At 41.8% G+C, this 17,505-nt stretch overlaps 1 protein-coding gene across 2 annotated transcripts in view; it reads right to left on the minus strand.

Annotated features, from left to right (window-relative positions):
• Positions 1 to 17,505, minus strand: part of LOC104072591 (thyroid hormone receptor beta) — a 47,406-nt gene that overhangs the window by 3,964 nt on the left and 25,937 nt on the right. For both annotated transcript variants that reach the window (XM_009572104.1, XM_009572103.1), the window contains exons 2-5: positions 12,376 to 12,476; positions 8,257 to 8,404; positions 6,254 to 6,459; positions 2,898 to 3,044 (exon numbers count right to left, since the gene is read on the minus strand). In XM_009572104.1, coding sequence (XP_009570399.1) covers positions 2,898 to 3,044; positions 6,254 to 6,459; positions 8,257 to 8,404; positions 12,376 to 12,476 — 602 coding nt within the window. The remainder of the gene's footprint in view (positions 1 to 2,897; positions 3,045 to 6,253; positions 6,460 to 8,256; positions 8,405 to 12,375; positions 12,477 to 17,505) is intronic.

Consider the following 17,505-nt stretch of genomic DNA (forward strand, 5'->3'; position numbering starts at 1 on the left):
AAAAAAAAAAAAAAAAAAAAGAAAATATGTGTGAGAGCAACCACGAAGAGATATCAGAATAGGTAACTGCAGAGAAAAAAGGGACATGAAAGAAAGGAAGGGAGAAGGGAGAAGAAAAGCGAAACAAAGAAAAAAAGACTAAGGAGAAGGAAGAATGATGGAAGAGAAACAGCCAGATAACAGCAGTGAAGATACTTCGTGACGCTTCAGCTGTTTTATTAGTGAGCCATTAAACCAATGAGAATTTCTCTTCCTACCTGAACCTTTTTAAAACTTCTTTATGGTAGTGGTGATCTGACTATGCTCGTCCTTAACCCGCCTTCTTAATTCTGAAGGATACACGGGACACCTGTTTCACGGATACCAAGTCTCAGGTCTTATCTGCCAGTAGCAGCAGTTACCAAAGACAGGGGGCTTGAACGTCAGTTCTGCTCCCAACTACACAGGTTTCAATGCTACCTACGCTCACCAGTTGAGCGTTGCTACCAGAGCACCTTCCAGGAGTGGGGTCAACAAATGTGACTGATTATCTGCCACACGTTGTCCTTTCCTTCTCTCTCTGCAGGGAGAAAAAGCAAAAGCCAGAAACCTGAGGTGCTCACCTGTGCAGGACATACTGGCAGCCAGCATATGTGTAATGCAGCACCGTGGAACTGAGCTGAGCTGAGCTGAGCTGAGCTACCTAGTATTTACACAGCTTCACCCAACGTGGAACCACTGATGCCTGGTGACTCTTAAAGTCACATCGAACTGATTAAATGCTCCTCAACCTTCATCTTCTAAGCAGAAAGAAATGCAAGAAGGAAACAACAGCAGAAATGTTGAGAAGTAAATGAACTTATACTTCTATTACTCTGGGATTAGACTCTTGCTTTGAGATGTGGGCCAACGGATGCACACAAACTAAGCTGGGCGCTCACAGTGCTTTGCTGGCTTGCACATGTGTCCGAAGGAGAGAGAAAGAACGAAAAGTAGTCGTGAATATATAAGTGGCCATGAATGCCCCTTGCCATGCCCCTCCTTCATAGAGATCTACTACACACTCAGCCTGAGCCTCTGTGGAAATTAAGAACTGAGATAATGTTTACATGCTCTGCAGGTCCTATGGGAGAAAGGAGGGCTTTTTCTCATAAACAAATCCACAGCCCACACAGTGTTGCTTCTAAGAAAAAGATACCGGTTAAAAACCATAACTGAAACAAAGTTAACAGAACGGTGCCCCTTCAAAAAGGAGCAAACATTTGTCATTTTCTTTATGCTACAGCAGGAGCTATATGACAACGTGGAGGACAGCTGTCCTATTCCTTTGTGCTCATGAGGAGTTGTCCCCCACTCTGTCATCAGACCTTGCTCTATATGGGTGTCAGGTTTACACAGTGGCTTACTTAGCTGTGAACAAAGCCTGTCCTAGCCTAGCTGCATAACCTATAGAGGTCATGCCCAGCGACACCTTGACTTCTTCATGCATGCTTTCTCCCTGGCTCTGACACAAGTGGGCCCACGGTAGCCAGGAGGGGTAGGAGATGTCAGATGGGCACTGCAGTCTGCGTGTGACTGGCAAAGCTTTCTAAATTAAAAAGACTCGCTTGGTATGTCACTGCAACTTCCCACCAACAAATGCCAAATCAGAGGAGACAGACTCCCTCAGACACTGAATGCCACAGGGGCCTCTTGATCTATGGACACATTCCTTGTATTTTAAAATCTTCATGCTTGGCCACTATTTCATGCTTTCTTGGCCGATGGAGCCAATGCTGAGGTTAGCTAGGGAGAGCTATTTACACTATGCCAACTATTGATATTTACCTCTTCTTGTTCTGCAGGTGCCAGAGGACATAAATAGCTCTCCTTGACTGACCTTAAAGAAAAGCTGCCAGCCACAGAAGAGTAAAATGCTATGGCTCCCTTAAACTTCCTTCCTGACTGACGTTCAGTTAGTAGGAGGAAACACTGTTCCCGAGTTAGGGAGCCTCATTGACCATGGTCACTCCCATTTTGAATGTCATTCACTTGGCATTTCACTGGCAGAGTCAAGTGTTGCTCTGCAGCGTGAGCGAGCAGGCAGGCATCCTTCCACGGCTCGATTGGGGTTATTTCCATACTAAAACTCCCACGGTTGTGGATCCTAAGGGACTCACAAGACTTAAAATTATTAAAATTATTAAGATTATTAAGACTGAAACATTGTTTCAGGCTGCAGTTCTGATAACATTTTTTAAGTTAGGAGAAAAATATCATCAGCCATTGCATCTGGTCCTTCAATAAAAATGATACCTCGGTATAAATGAGATCAGCCTAGGGCCTCTGTATTCCTCATGTGCAACCAAGTCTATTTGAGTCTATTTACTGTATTTTTTACATGTGAGTATCTACCTGGAATGACAATCTATTATTTTTACACACTCTTTTATGCACAACCTCCCCGTTCAGGAAAAGCATGCCTAGGGAATACAATGAGGCAAGTGCCATTCCTGGAAAGGGATGCTTTCCTGAATCTGAAGAATTTGTTACTGCGTAGATCCAACTTCCCAATACTATACCTGCCAAGGAGCCAGAAAGCACAGAGGGAACTGTGTGCTGGAAGAGCTGATTAAACGTATCAAAGATGCTTCTAGACAGTCTCTTTTTGCTCATTTGCTTTGTTCAAGGCCACCTCTAAAGACACATTCCAGTCCCTAATGAACCATGATGACTTCTAGATGAACAAAATCAGGATTTCAGTAATCACAGGAAAAAGAAAACTCATAAAAATCCAGATTATTCTAATCCCATCTATTTTGAGTCTCTTAATTTTTCTGACTTTAAACACAGTGAATTTTTTAGTTCCATGCCAGGAGTATTTTGAATAGTTTTTAACGACAGGCATATAAATGAGGAGTGCAAGGAAGTTTTCTTACCTCACAAAACATAGGCAACTTTTTGGCAAAATCCACCACTCTTGTAATCGCTGGTGTGATAATTTTTGTAAACTGGCTGAAGGCTTCTAAATCCACTTTCCCACCTTCTGGGGCATTAACTATTGGTGCCTGCCCAATATCTTCTGGCTAAGGATATAAACAAAGACATTTAAAGGAACAATCTATCTTAGAGCAAGTATTTTATACTCTAAAAAAGTCCTATTTGGTGACAGAAGATATGCTAAAATAAAAAATAACACTATTCACTTTATAAGTAATGCCCATTACGCCACAAAATTTGAATTTGTTTGTAAGGCATTTGTGAAAGAGGTGACTGCACAGAGAAATGGGTGACTGGCATGCTGCTACCCATCCTGGGTGGGCAGCTGCATTTTTGTGCACATGCAGTTTCTTCCTTGTGCCTGTATCTGAGTATTTTGTGGGTGTAGCTTATGCATTTTTTGCTTAAAAATATAGGCGTGTTCTTGTTTCTTACAGGTGCTGAGAATTCTCAAGTTTCTCTGAAAGCGAAGGGAGCTGAGGTGACTTGTTGCCCCCGAGAAGATGCTCAGAGCTTTGCAGAATTGGGCTCTTTCACCTACTCAAAAGTTCTGAAATCCTCCCCAGAACAGATTGCCTGGTATCACAGAGCTCCAGGCAACTGCCAAGGCCTGTTTCCAAAACTAGGCTAAAACAACTGATGACTAAGAATGGGCTAACAGAAAATTAGTCTGGATAAAGTGACTAGAATTTGAACTCGTCTGGGTAAAATTTTGGTTGAAAATCACCTTCTACATGACTTCAGCCCAAGGCTTCTCCAAAAGATAAAAAAAAAGTAATGTTTTGAGGATTTCAATAGGGATGTAAAATGAAATAGTTTTAAGCAGAATCTGCGATGAATGTTTTTTATTCCAACTGTATTTCAACTTGTTCACCTGATTTTATGACAGTTTGACAATGTTACCATGCATTTTAAAAACAGACATATCAAAGTTGCTCTGTTTGCTAAGTGTGGTTGTAAAAGACCTGCCAACCACCATGCAGAGGTTTCATTTTGTTCATATTAGAGAGTCAAAAACTGGATAACACCCAGAGAAGACGGCCTTTAAGACTGATGGGCTTCATGACATTTATATAAGGGCACTTAAACAGGGGAGGTGCTGAAAGTGCTGTCTATAATAAAAACTTGTGCTCGCCAGTTTTTTAAAGCAACACATCATAAAAGATCCTTCCACAGCTCTGTCACCAAACTGAATCCAAATCTAACTTCTTTCAAGAAAAAACCCAGCAATGCGTTAATAAAGCAAGCACCAATTGTCAAGGAACAATGAAGAGGACTGGGCTCAATTATCTGATGGTTCCTACTAAAAAACTCAAATAATCCCAGTTCTAAGCTCCCTCCCTCCCTGAGCCTTGGGAAACTAAACCACATTGTCTGTGTGCTCATGATAAACAACCTTCATCACTTCCAAGCAAGAAGACCAAATGCTTAAAACCACACATAACATTGTAAGGGAGAAAAAGAGAGAACACAGTATTTTCTTGGGAAAGCCAAAAGAAGTCAGGATCGCTAGCTAAAGTTAACACACTCCAGAAGGGCATGCAACTGGAGAGCCCTTGCCACCTAACTCACCTCAATAGAAAAAGAGGTCCAGACCTCAAAGGAGCTTCTGCTGTTGAAGAACCAGCTTCAGCTGCCTCAGGACTGACCCACAGCTCCTGGGGTGTGTGGCCAGCTCCTCTTGCTCTTCAACAGCTTCAAAGCCCTCCACCTGGGGTTGGCAGGCCATCCTGGACTTTCCCTTCTGTGCTCACTGCAAGGTGTCAGTGAGCTCCCTACACTTGCCTTGAAACCACTGGGCTTCAGCACGTGAGCACTGCAAAGAACCCAGAGGCCCTGCATCAAGGGCTGCACTGAGAGCAGTTTGGTCTGGCCTAGGAACCGGCTGTGGAAGTCACAGGTGGTTTCTGAACCGTCCATTACAGCTGCCAGCCCTGCCTCTGCCCCATCTGTCCCCTCTCCCGGTAGCCCTGTTGTTACACCACCTCACGCCCTGCCTTTGGGCACCCTTTGCTGGAGGCTCTGCTGCCGCTGTGACTGTCTCCAGAGCCTGAAGTCCCTCAACGACCACATTTTACGTGGCCCAGTCCCTACCAGCTTTCTGCCCGTGTCCTCATTCCCAGCCCGAACCTCAAGCTCCCCAAAGCTTTATCCCAAACCAGGAGATACTGAAAGAACAGCACTCCTGCCTAAGTAACCAAACGCGCTATTGCAGCTGCTTCTTGGTCTGCTGAAACCAGCGCTGCAAACCTTGCTGTGCGGCACCACTGGAAAGTGCTCTGCTGCTTCTGGCCAGCGATCACTGGCTGTGGTTTCCCAACAGCACGCTACTATGAACATGCAGCCATTCATATAGAAATTTAGACAGTGCCACTGGAATTAACAAAACATTATAAAAGGGATCAGCTGGTTTGAATATATAATTTCTCTTAGCAATTTAACAGTGGGTCGAGATTCCCATGGTGAATTAGGCAGTAGGAGCCTAGGCTTGCAAAAAATGAGTATTCTCTATCTGATTTGATATATACAGACTGTTAAAGACCCCTGTGTATTCCTGAAATGCAGTCTATGATCCCTCTTTTGTGCTGTATAAGCATTTTGCATTCTGCACTTATTTCCTTTAAAAATCGATTTAGAAAAATCAAATAAATCCTTTTCTAAGGCTAAGCACCACAAATCACCATCTATTTTCCAATCCTTATTATAGGCTGAAAACTTAAGTCGTCCTGTAGTCTGCAATCCCAATGCTATAGTGTATGTATCATCCTGCTTTCATTGAAATTCACTTTTCTTTGCCAAATTTATTTTAATTAATGTGTTCACTTCGGAACAAGGAAGCAAAAACCACGACTTATTAATAAAAAACATCAGCTTTCACCTAAAACTTTACATTGTTTTAACACTTACAATATGTTTTATGCTAGTCCCTAATAAAGACAACTATCCGTAGATATAATATGTAAAAAAAGATATGGTATGTGTTATAGACTGCTACTGTTGTTAATCAGGAGTGAAACAATTTTTCTACTTTTTATTACCATAGCACATTAGAAGTATCCAGCTGGGTAAGCCTTAACTTAGCAACACACTGTTTATCTTTTGAAATACATGGTCTGATCAAACACTGAGCTTCAGGCAAGAATAAGCAAGTAGTAACTATAAAAATAATCCATTTTTCATAAATGTCAATACACTGGAAGATATATCCTCTTTGGGGTTGCAATGTTGGGAAGGGACTTCAGAAGAAAGAAAGGAACCTGGCTCTAAGAGCAGTGTAAAAGGCTACAGTCCTTACCAGAAATTTCCTTTTCTGCTTCCAGTGGCTTCCTTGTGCATTGGTGGCCACATGTGCTTCGGTAACAATTTTGATGAGCTCCCATTCCTCATCCGTTGGCTCTGGTTTGTGCCCGATGGTTTTCTGCAGCTCTTCCCGACGTCTCTTCTCTCGATTTTCTTCTATCAGCTTCCTCTTTGCCAACCGCTTGCTGTCATCCAACACCACTAGCAGGGGAAAAAGCATACAAAAATGGCAGGAAGCTCTCAAGGCTGTCCGAACTTTGGTCTTTTCTATGCCTGAGATACTAATTGATTACAAACACCTTAACTAAGCAGTAAAGAAGCACTTTGGTAAGACCCACAGTTGACACAGTTCTCTTATTTCTCCCTCCAAACTTCATTTTCTCAGAAGCCTGGATCGCAAAGAACGACTAACCCTTTTGGTAATGTTTTGTATACTGCCATTGCCTTCAGTGGCTTATTCCACCAATAAAACTAATATGTAAGAGCTTTGTGAGAACTCAGACAAAGTGCTCCTATAACAGACTTGGAGTAATCTGTGTTGGGAATGACGCACTTTTGTTTTCTTTAAAGCAGTATCAGCGCGCTCACTGCTCTGAGTTGTGTAGAACGTGTTCTTGTAAGCCACCAGAAGGTAACGCGGATTTAAGAAAGCGGGAGTACTTATTCACAGGAGGCTCAACTACCTGTTGCATGACACGATCAACCTGCCTTCGGCTCTTTCCTTAAGCCCTACAAATGGTGCCGTTCTGTAGCATTCCCCTAGAGCCCCGCTACTCCCGGTGACGCCAGACGCACAGCCCCCAGGGCTGCACATCTCTGACCACCACTGACGGTTTTATCCCCTTTTCCATGCAAACGTGAATAGGCCATTTCAACAGAAGTGGCCCGCTTTAGCAGAGGAGGACCATTCTGACCTCCAGCTGGTGGCAGGCGGGCAGGAGCAACGAAAGCCCTGCTTACACGCTTCTGCTCACACATTTTAACTCAAAGGCGGGAGAAACCCTTCTGGAGTTGGGGGGGGTAGCCGGCCTGTCTGCCGTGCTCAGTGACAGCTCCTTTGGTGCGCAGGTGGGTGCAGCCCACGAAGGCCACACCAGCTGTACGGTATTGGCACCCGGACCAGACTCGGGGAAACTTCTCACCCTGCTCAGCTGCTACCTGGCTGATGCTCACCACTGCCTGCTGCGTCAGATGGGCTGGAGGAGAACTGGTGACCCAGAGCTATCCAGCCCCCCCTGCCCCCGAAGGTCCACCTGGCTAAAATGAAATTGTGTCATTTCTTCTACTTCCCTCTAGACAGAAGACACCGTTATACATTACATTACCAATGAAAAATTCTAAGTTACAGTATTTTTCTGTTGTTTGTTGGGCCTGTTTTCCTGCCAGTTCTTCTGCAGAGGATTACACCGGCAACAACCATTAACATTAATGCACAGGAGGATTTACGTGACTTCCCCCAATTGCACTAATTGAAGTTATCGGTGTAAATCCCTGTGCAACGGCAGGAAAAGAAGACCCCTAAGGGTTAATCTTACAGCCATATGTTCTAGTTCTTTAGAATGAGAGTCGAATTCTTCGCAGTAGATAACTTCTTCAGGGCTAAAAATAAAACAAACAACTGCAGGATGACTCATACAACGACATTCAATTTCACATCCTCCAGAATTTTCTAAACAAGATGTATTTTTTTCAAGCAAAGTGTCCATCCAGATGCATTTCTCCCTCCTCTCCTCCAAAGAGTGAACATTCCTACTGTTACTCCGCCTGGTAAGACCAGGAGAAGGTGCAGTTTGGTGAAGGATAAATAAAAAATTACAGCCTTATGAAAGTGGTTTGATGCAATAAGCATAATTCCCCCATAGAAGTTATTAAAAACAAAAAAGTGCTGGCAGTTCTGCTCTTACTTTAACAATCTTCACCAATCAACATACTTTAAGCAAACACACACATTGAAAAAAAAAAAAAAAGAGAAAAGAAAGAAAAACAGAATATACTTACAATCTGTTGCCATGCCAACAAAGATACATTTTTTGAAGCGACATTCCTGGCACTGATTTCGTGTTACTTTGTCTATCACACATTTTCCTTCATATTTACAGGAATAGGTTGGATGGAGGTTTTTCTGAATGGTTCTTCTAAAAAAACCCTAAGTGAAATAAATAAATACATTGGAAAGCATTAGCATTGTGCATTTTTTTGAAATTGGGAGCCACTTTGGTCTGGTAGGAATGTACCTACGTATGCAAGATAACATACTTCATTCCATGAAACTCTCAAAGAGGAAAAGAACAAACCCGTTTTATAGTGTATGGCGTTTCTTTTCTGAGTTTCACAAAACACTTCCTCCCTAAAAATTAAAAACATATAGACATCTTAGGTAAGTAAAGGCATACGTAATGCTGTCTTGAGGGACAAATACTATCTACATGTCTTCTTGAAGTCTCATGCTTCTGTGTGTTAATTTTTTTTGTATTTGAACTAGAGAGTTTATTTTGAGCCCCTTTCTAAATTACATAATCATTTTGAGGGATATTAAGAGGCATATACATACTTTTAATTAAAGAGCAGCTTCTGCAAATAGTAAGAATGGTGGTGTGTATGTGCTACTAAAGGATTAAGAACAAACAGTTCTACTCCTTTTTTTCCATCACAGCCAAATAACCAACCAACCAACCAACCAAATCTGGGCGAGACTAGAATTTTGCAAACACAATTTACACAATCTTTGAGTTTGGTTCTAAATAATGGATCCATAATTTTAAAATTATCTGTATTTCTGAGACAAGGATTTAATTCGTATTTACCACAAAACTCTGTATTCAAAACAAACATCATCAATAAAGATCCCTCTCTATATAAATCCATTCTATCTACCTACCTACCTACCTACCTATCTATCATAATATAGATCTATATTGCCAATTGCAACATGGATATGAAGTCAGATCCTAAGCTCATGCAAACTAATGTAGCTCCACTGAATTCACTAATTTATACACCCCATAGACCCTGGCCCCCAGGTAAAGAAATCAGATACAACTTGTCTCTGAACATTATGGACCTAATCCTGGTATTAATTTCAATGTGACTTTTTTCATTGACTTCCGCAAGAGCTGGATAAACTTCCCAAGATGGCAAGATATGAACAAGATAGGCTGTAAAGCAAGAAATTTAGACTTCATTTTAATTTCAAGTTTCACCATTGTTTGAGACCATCTACATTCAGCAATGCAGCTTGGGGCCACCTTGACACAGAGAACACACTGGGACCCTGGTCCTGTTTGACTGAGGCCACTGAGAATGGCTTTGGTTTCAGCAAAAACAATGGCAAAATTCAAGTGAGATTTTACCTAATGAATAGTCTCTTCAGCTGGCATTTTATCTAATGAATAGTCTCTTCACTTCACTAGGCGAAAGGTCTGTTTTTAATCATGTTAAATAACACCCAGCAAAATCTTATAGCAGTGTGTAATTTCTTTTAACACAGAATGTTGAATTAAGATGTACGGATAAGTCTGTATTTCAGCTTGAGCTCCTAACTCTAGTGAAGACAATAAAGAGCCTTGTCCTCATTACAATTCTTACAGGATCCAGCTCGAGCTAAGCGTACAACTCCTTCTTCCTTAATAATGGTAAGACCTGAAATCTCAATTCAACTGAGTTGCACAAAGGATGTGTGTGAGCCTTTGCAAGACTGGGACCTGTTGGGTTGAGCCAAAATCCAGGAAATCACAAGGAAGATGTCTTTATGTGGGATTTGGATTAGGTCTCAAACTCTCATCTACCCAACAACTGGATTTGGGTCCACTCTCAACCCTGTGATGAATTCCTAGAGACAGGACCTGCCCCTCTACTCCCTGAAGATCAAAGATGGCTCTGGACAACCAGGGACACGGGGTAATCTCTAGTTACAGCGAGAGATGGAAAAATCTCTGATGAATCTCAGGAAGTGATACTGAACTTCCGTTTTCCAAACCTTGCACGGACAACGTAGCTCTAGCTTTACAATGGCAAGGCTCTTCACCACCTGTGTTGGGACCAGCACATTTCATCTTCCCATTTCTTTGCATTTCTCAGAAACTTTTTGCAAAAACCCTCTTTGACCATCTCTAGATACAATGAGATAAGGAAGCTGCTCTCTATATTTGTCCAAACACTTCATCACAGAAGTGTTATTTTCATCAATAAAAGAAAGCACATTTTATTGTAAGGCAACTACTCTTTTCCTAAATTCCTTTACTATGCACCTATATAGCAACAGACGCAATGGGTACAGTCTGGAGAAACATTTCAGTGACATCAGAACTCACTGTTGGTTTATTTGTGTTTAAATTCCTTACAATTTACTCTTCAGAAATCATGAGTGATGATGCTTTGTTCATGAAAGCACTTGCCAAAGCAAATTTTTGGCTGTCAGCCCTGATTAATGTTGTTACAAAATTAAAGTGATTTTGAATGGAAGCAACTAGTAAATGTCAAATTCATCGAGAATTGATTACATATAACTTTGCTGATAAATCATGTAACTTCAAGAGTGTATGCAGCTCCTCCAAAGCATGGGTTGAAATTGTCCACACAAAAACCCCCATCTTGTACAATGAATACATTTGCAAGAAGAACAACAAATCAAAACAAACCAAACCAAAACGGTCTGTTTGTAAGCCAACTATAAGTAGAAGAAAGAAATTAATTACTTTTTGCAAATTGTTAGCTCAGTTCCTTGTGCACATAAGCATTATTTTAAATTGTACATCAGACAGAAGAACTGTATCTGAAGATAAAAGTAGACTTTGTATGCTATATCTTTAAAATAGCTGGTAGGCATAAAAAGAAATACTTGAGATGGAGTAACAAAAACCTTAGTAGGAAAGCTGGCAAGAGATATAGCTGTTCAGCTGGGAGCAAAAAATATTTCATAATGCCACAGTGTCGCTTACTTCTCATTATATCTGAATTAAGTCATATTCATACATTTTATGTATTGTTATCATCTGGTATATGGGATGCAAATGTGTAAGAATCACTTGTTCAGTTCCATTTTTTTTCAGATATAAATATTTTTTCATACTTATTATGTATGTATGTGTATAAAACCATTATGAGTATTACCACAAACCTGCTATACATAGGATATTTAGGTCTTTGTGCATTTCATAAACGTAGCTTAGGGCAATGCTGTACAACTGAAGGAACTACTTCAACACAAGAGTTACTGTGATGTGGAGCTCTAAAGCCAATCCAAACCCCAAATCTCAGATCCAAATATTCCAGACTTTGGGGATGAACAGAATACGACTTTTGTGGCTTAGTCCCATGACACTAGTCCGTGACATGTGTGGTCCCATTTGTTTAGAAAAACATAGTAATTTTTTATTTTCTGCAGGAAAGAATAGCTTTCTTACAGAATCTCAAGCTATTCAGGCAAATTTATGGCAGTGAAATCATGTAAGATGTGCCTGATTGTGTTACTCAAACTTTTTTTTTTATTTACTTGCCCAAAGCAATCTCTTTTTTAATTTTGCATGTAGCTTTGGAGATGCAATTTAGGGCTGAAAGCACATTTCAATATGGTTAAGTTTAAGAAGTCAAAATTTTTTTGAAACTTTTTAAACTGGGTGTCAATGCTTCCCAAAGTGATGGATGTTACTGTTGTATGAGCATGTGGAAGGGATTTTGATTTTTGCTTCTTCGCAGTGACGATGAGAGGCACTGGAACACTGTTAATCGCTACAGACTCTTCATGGCCATAGGCAGAATCTCAGCTATTGCATAAACAACTTCACTGGTGTTGCTGGGAGTATGCTGATGCACACTGGCTGAGAACACGGCCAAAGAAACATAAAAAAATGGAAACATAAAAGCTAACAGTTAAACAGCAGCAACAAAAATATAAATTTCTCATTTTCTTTTCAGAAGCAAACACTGCAAAAATCAACTATATTCCTTATGCATATGAAGAGCAGCGGCATAGCCAGATACGGCTTATCATCAGTACTGGATGTTCTTATTCGCTTCTAATCTGTCTTTGTTTTATTTGACAGCACAGTTCAGGAAGTCTGTATAATGGAGAAGCTGGAGAGCTATTTCTGATTCCCACTTTCCCACTGTGCCATTTACCTTGCAACCTTCGCAAGTGATGCAGCGATAATGATATCCGGTGGCTTTGTCCCCACACACTACACATAGCTCATCCTTGTCTAAGTAACTGGGTATATACCCTGTAAAGAAAAAGAGGACGTGGCATGTAAACTCGATATAAAATAATATGATACATTTGATATAAAAATATATTAAAATCCACTGCAGATCTTGTCTACCAGCCCCATACTTCTGAACTCACTGAATTTCCTGAATAAAAACCTCCTACTATGTTACAGACTTATTTCAACATAGTCTATAATATCTTCTACTTTTCAGACTGTTTCAGCATCTACTGGTCAAGAGGGAGAAGTCGGAACATGATTGCTCTCTCCTGAGTGAAATATTACCTCAGAAAAAGAAATATATTTATTTTTACCTCAAAGGCTTTGATGTGAAAAAATAAACAACAGCGAGACATACAGTATATTTCTCTTTTCTGTTTCATAAAAAACCCGATATACTTGTATACTGACGATGAGACTCCAGGTTGCAGGGTGACTCAGGGACCTGGTCGTAAGATATATTTACTGAGAGATCGTTTGTTTCAAAACAGCTCCACAGGTGTGGTTAGAGAAGTACCAGCAACAGATAGCCCAAGCTGTATTGATCATACCTTACCTGGGCGTGTTCCGCAGGAACATTTAATATAGCCTGGATTTAGGGCAAAATACGTGGGCATTCAAATATGTGTGTGTGTGTACGTGCATGTGTTAGAATGACATTTTCTCTTCTGAAGTGGTTTACCAGACACCCAACCAGTGAAATCAAATATTACTGCTATGAAAAACATTGGCAATGCTTGGTTCTTTTCCCACAATGACATTTGTTTTGATAACATAAACATATTTTCAATTTGGGCAAAAAACCCAAAACAATTCTGATGGCAACCAAAAAGTAATTCTAAACTAAAGAGAACTTTGAAACAGGGTAAAATACAAACCGTTCAAAATAAGTGTTCCCATGACTCATAATTAATGGAGTTATGGTATATAACTTTTCCTTCTGAAAAATCTCTCTGTAAAGATGTAACACAGAGATCTGAGATTCACTTTGAGGGGAGAGAGGAAAGTGCAGCTATTTGAGTAACCACATAAGATTATTAAAGTGTAGTAAATATTTCACAGGATCCCAGAATGGCTGGGGTTGGAAGGCACCTCTGGAGGTCATCTTGTCCAACCCCCCTGCTCCAGCAGGGACACCTAGAGCTGGTCGCCCAGGACCGTGTCTAGATGGCTTCTGAATATCTCCAAGGATGGAGACTCCACAACCTCCCCAGGCAACCTGTGCCAGTCCTTGGTTACCCTCTCAATGAAAAGAAAAGATTATTTTCTTGTGTTCAGATGGAATTCCCTGTATTTCTATTTGTGCCCATTGGCTCTTGTCCTGTCACTGGGCACCACTAAGATGACTATGGCTCTGTCTTCTGCCTGGGGGATCAGCTATTTATACACATTGCTAAGACCTCCCTGAGCGTTCTCTGCTCCAGGCTGAACAGTCCCAGCTCTCTCAGCCTCTCCTTGTACAGATGCTCCAGTTTCTTCATCATCTTTGTGGCCCTTTGCTGGACTCACTCCAGTATGTCCATGTCTTTCTTGTATAGGGGAGCCCAGAGCTGGACCTGACACTGCAGATGTGTTTCACCAGAACTGAGCAGAGGGGAAGGATCACCTTTCCTGACCTGCTGGTGATGATCTTCCTAATGCAGACCAGGATGCCGCTGACCTCCTTGCCTCAAGTACACACTGCTGGCTCATGTTCAACTTCATGTCCACCAGGAACCCCCAAGTACTTCTCTGCAAAGTGCTTTCCAGCCAGGCGGCACCCAGCCTGTACTGCTGCATTTATTACTCCTCCCCCGGTGCAGGATTTGGCATTTCCCTTTGATGAACTTCAAGAGACTCCTCTCATCCCATTTCTCCAGCCTGCTGAGGTAGCCCTGAATGGCAGCACACCCATCTGGTGCAGCAGCCACTCCTCCCAGTTTTGCATCACCTGCCAAGTGGCTGAGTGCAATTTGTGAGTGCAATGAGGGAAAGTCCTTTGGATGTGGCTGCCTGTAACATTACCCCTTGCCACTGGCTTTGCCGAACCCATCTGTAGCATCACACGTTAGACTAGACTCCAAGATTGCTGTCTTTGTGCAGCCCTCACACCGGTACGGCTCGGTACAGCTCAGGGACTCGGCACACCACAGTCTCATGGAGAACAACCAGCAATAAGACTCAGGGCAGCAGAAGGCTGTTGGAGGATGCTGCGAGGGGGGTGGCCGTCATCTTCCTGTGACTAGCATGCCAGAGGATCAGCTCAGTAACAGACAGCTTACATGAAAGTGCCTTCCTAGGGCTACACTTGCCAGAGGTTCTCCAGACAGAAAAGCCCAAATCAGAGAGAAAATACTTGAAAATAACTGAGCTTAAAATAATTGAACTCTCTGGGGGCTGGTGAGTGGATGAGGAGAAAGTAAAGAAGCAAGACGGCAGAAAGTATTTGTACGATCTACTTTGTATGTCTCGTTTGAGCATAATTATGAGAACCTCAAATTATAGAGGAACACATATCCCTCTTCTGCAATGCTGGGAAGCAGGAGCACTTTGAAGCCATGCCTGGGTACCTGCATCTCAGGTTTGCCAATACTCCTATGGCATCTGAAAGGGGAGTGGGGAAATGAGCATAGATCTTACCGATGTATCATACCAGTCTGCAATATAGCAAAAATCAGATTTACATTCAGGTTGTATTTCTCCATTATGAACAAGCTGCATTTGGATAAAGACTGGTGGACACATGGAGCTGGTTCTGTGACCTTGAGGGAAGAGAGACAGCAGGGTTTCGACTCTAATTTACATCACTGACTCCTAATGGACATTATGCCAGTGAGGGATTAGCAGAGGCTATTATCTCCATCCTGCCCCCCTTTTGCTCACACCTGCCTCTGCACATGCAACACATACACAACATGGAGCAGATACAGGAGTCAGCAGTCAGCAAAGGGATGCAGAATTTTCCACTAAATTTCTTGTAAAGATTAATGGCTTCTTGTTATTGCTGGTTACTGCTATTCATGAAACGCAGACTTAGCGTAGCATAGACGACGTCCTCTAAAATCCAGTATCCCTGGTTTGCTTCCTCAAGAATTACTTCTGAATTAAATGCCTTGATATTTCATTAAGTATATAATCTGGTTAGCACTGCTCATGTAATGGCAGCTTTGTTCTATTGGAGGAGCTTCCTTAAATACATACAGTAGCTTGCACTGGTGCCCATCTCCTTGGAGTTTCATAACTTTATCCAACCCAGGAAACAATCTCCAATGTGGTAGAAAAAGACAAATCTCCCACAGGCACTCCTAGTCAGAAATTAAAAAAGGCATCCTTACACCCAACCACTTTCCCAATTTTGCTGTATCGGAAGTGTTAAGTGCCAGCTATTTAAGCTACTTAAGCGTTAAATGTTATGTTCATCACTTTTCCAGGATTGTGCCCATGCCACAAGGTAAGCACATACTTTGAACTCTTCTACTGATTCAAGAGGAAACATGGATAGAAAACTCTTATCCTTGGCCATCAAAGGGAAGAAATCACTGACAATCAAAGTGTGCAATAAATCTTCTTTCTATTACAAATCTGGGAGTGATATCCACACTTTTGTATATTTTTAACCCTCCTTCCAACAGCTAATGGGGTCAGAAAGTAAGAAAATTGGACCTCCAGCAGTGTTTTAAAAAGATATAATTCAGACAAACAGATATCATGCCAAGAGGAATAAGGGGACCTACATTCGGTTCTTACAAACTGTGATGTCCACTGTAAATAATTTCTAGTAGCTGCAAACACCTAGTGTGACTCCTGTATAAATTCAATGCAATTAAGAAAGACGTGCAGATAAGCAGCCTCAGTGCATTTGTGCTGCTACTCAGAGTTAAAAACAGTATCAGCAGGAGGAAATTCAACAGTGTTTTTCTAAAGTTGGTACCAGCATGGAAGCTATGAATAGTGCAATGGAGATTCTTGGGGAAGCTGTGGATGCAGCAGAGTTGCGTGTTGGACGGTTTGAAGAAGAAGCAGAGCAACAGACTTCTCTCACTCCTTGCAGCTCTTAGCGAAAATAGAGGAGGGGCAGACTAACAGGGACTTGTCTCTCACATCAGCAAGTACTTTGGCATCTTAGGTGTTTAACAACTCTGAACCAAAAATAAAAACTGTTGTGTGGAAGAAGCAGATGCTGTCTGGACAGAATAACCCAGGTGCTCTCTTATGAAAGAAGAATGTCTGATCACAAATCTCACGGGAACATTGGGTAGACTCCTATTTCTGGTGTTCATATTTCATCCTGTATTTCTTGGTCAAGAACTACTAAGTAAATAGCTAAGAGGAACCATTCAAAAGCAACACCAATCTCATTGAACTGTACAATAATAACCAATATGGTTCCTTGGTCTTTCAAGCCTCTGTCTGCTGTGTTCTAGCACCCTCACGGACCATCATTTGGTGCATCCTGTGTGATCCTCAAAGTTAACTATTTATCTGTCAAGTATGACTTGACATTGTTCATCCCAATACCCACATTAGATCTCTGCTTTGAGCGGAGAACACCAATGAATGACCTTGACCTGCCATGTCTGGTGTTTCCCCTGCAGCCTAAAGTAACTCCCTTGCTCCCCAGACTCCCACCTGCCAGTCTGCCTAATCTTACTGTCTTCGCAAGGCTAAGTACTCAGCGGGACCAGTTGCCCCTATCTAGAAGAGTATGTTGCATAATCCATTATAACCAATCTTGATGGTGATTTACAGTACCTTTTAAATCGCAACTGTAGCTTTGTAGAGATATGGCAAGAAACAATTCCCCTCGATAGGAAAATGCGCAATGAGTTTGCTCCGGCAGCCGTAAGGACATCCCCCGCCAGCCGTAAGGACAGAACGAGATCTGCTAACCTATGCAGTCATCTGAGGTACTCTGTTTCATTAATACTGTATGCCTACACTCTCAAATTACCATTTGCAGGAATGATACCTTAAAGCAGTATATGTGTCCCTGCACAGTGTAACAGATTGGAGAGACACAAATGAGACACTCGGTGGCTATTCTTGCCTGCCCCCTCCCCCCCCC

Source organism: Fulmarus glacialis, unplaced genomic scaffold (genome assembly GCF_000690835.1).
Source record: "Fulmarus glacialis isolate BGI_N327 unplaced genomic scaffold, ASM69083v1 scaffold17132, whole genome shotgun sequence".
NCBI classification, from domain to species: Eukaryota; Metazoa; Chordata; class Aves; order Procellariiformes; family Procellariidae; genus Fulmarus; species Fulmarus glacialis.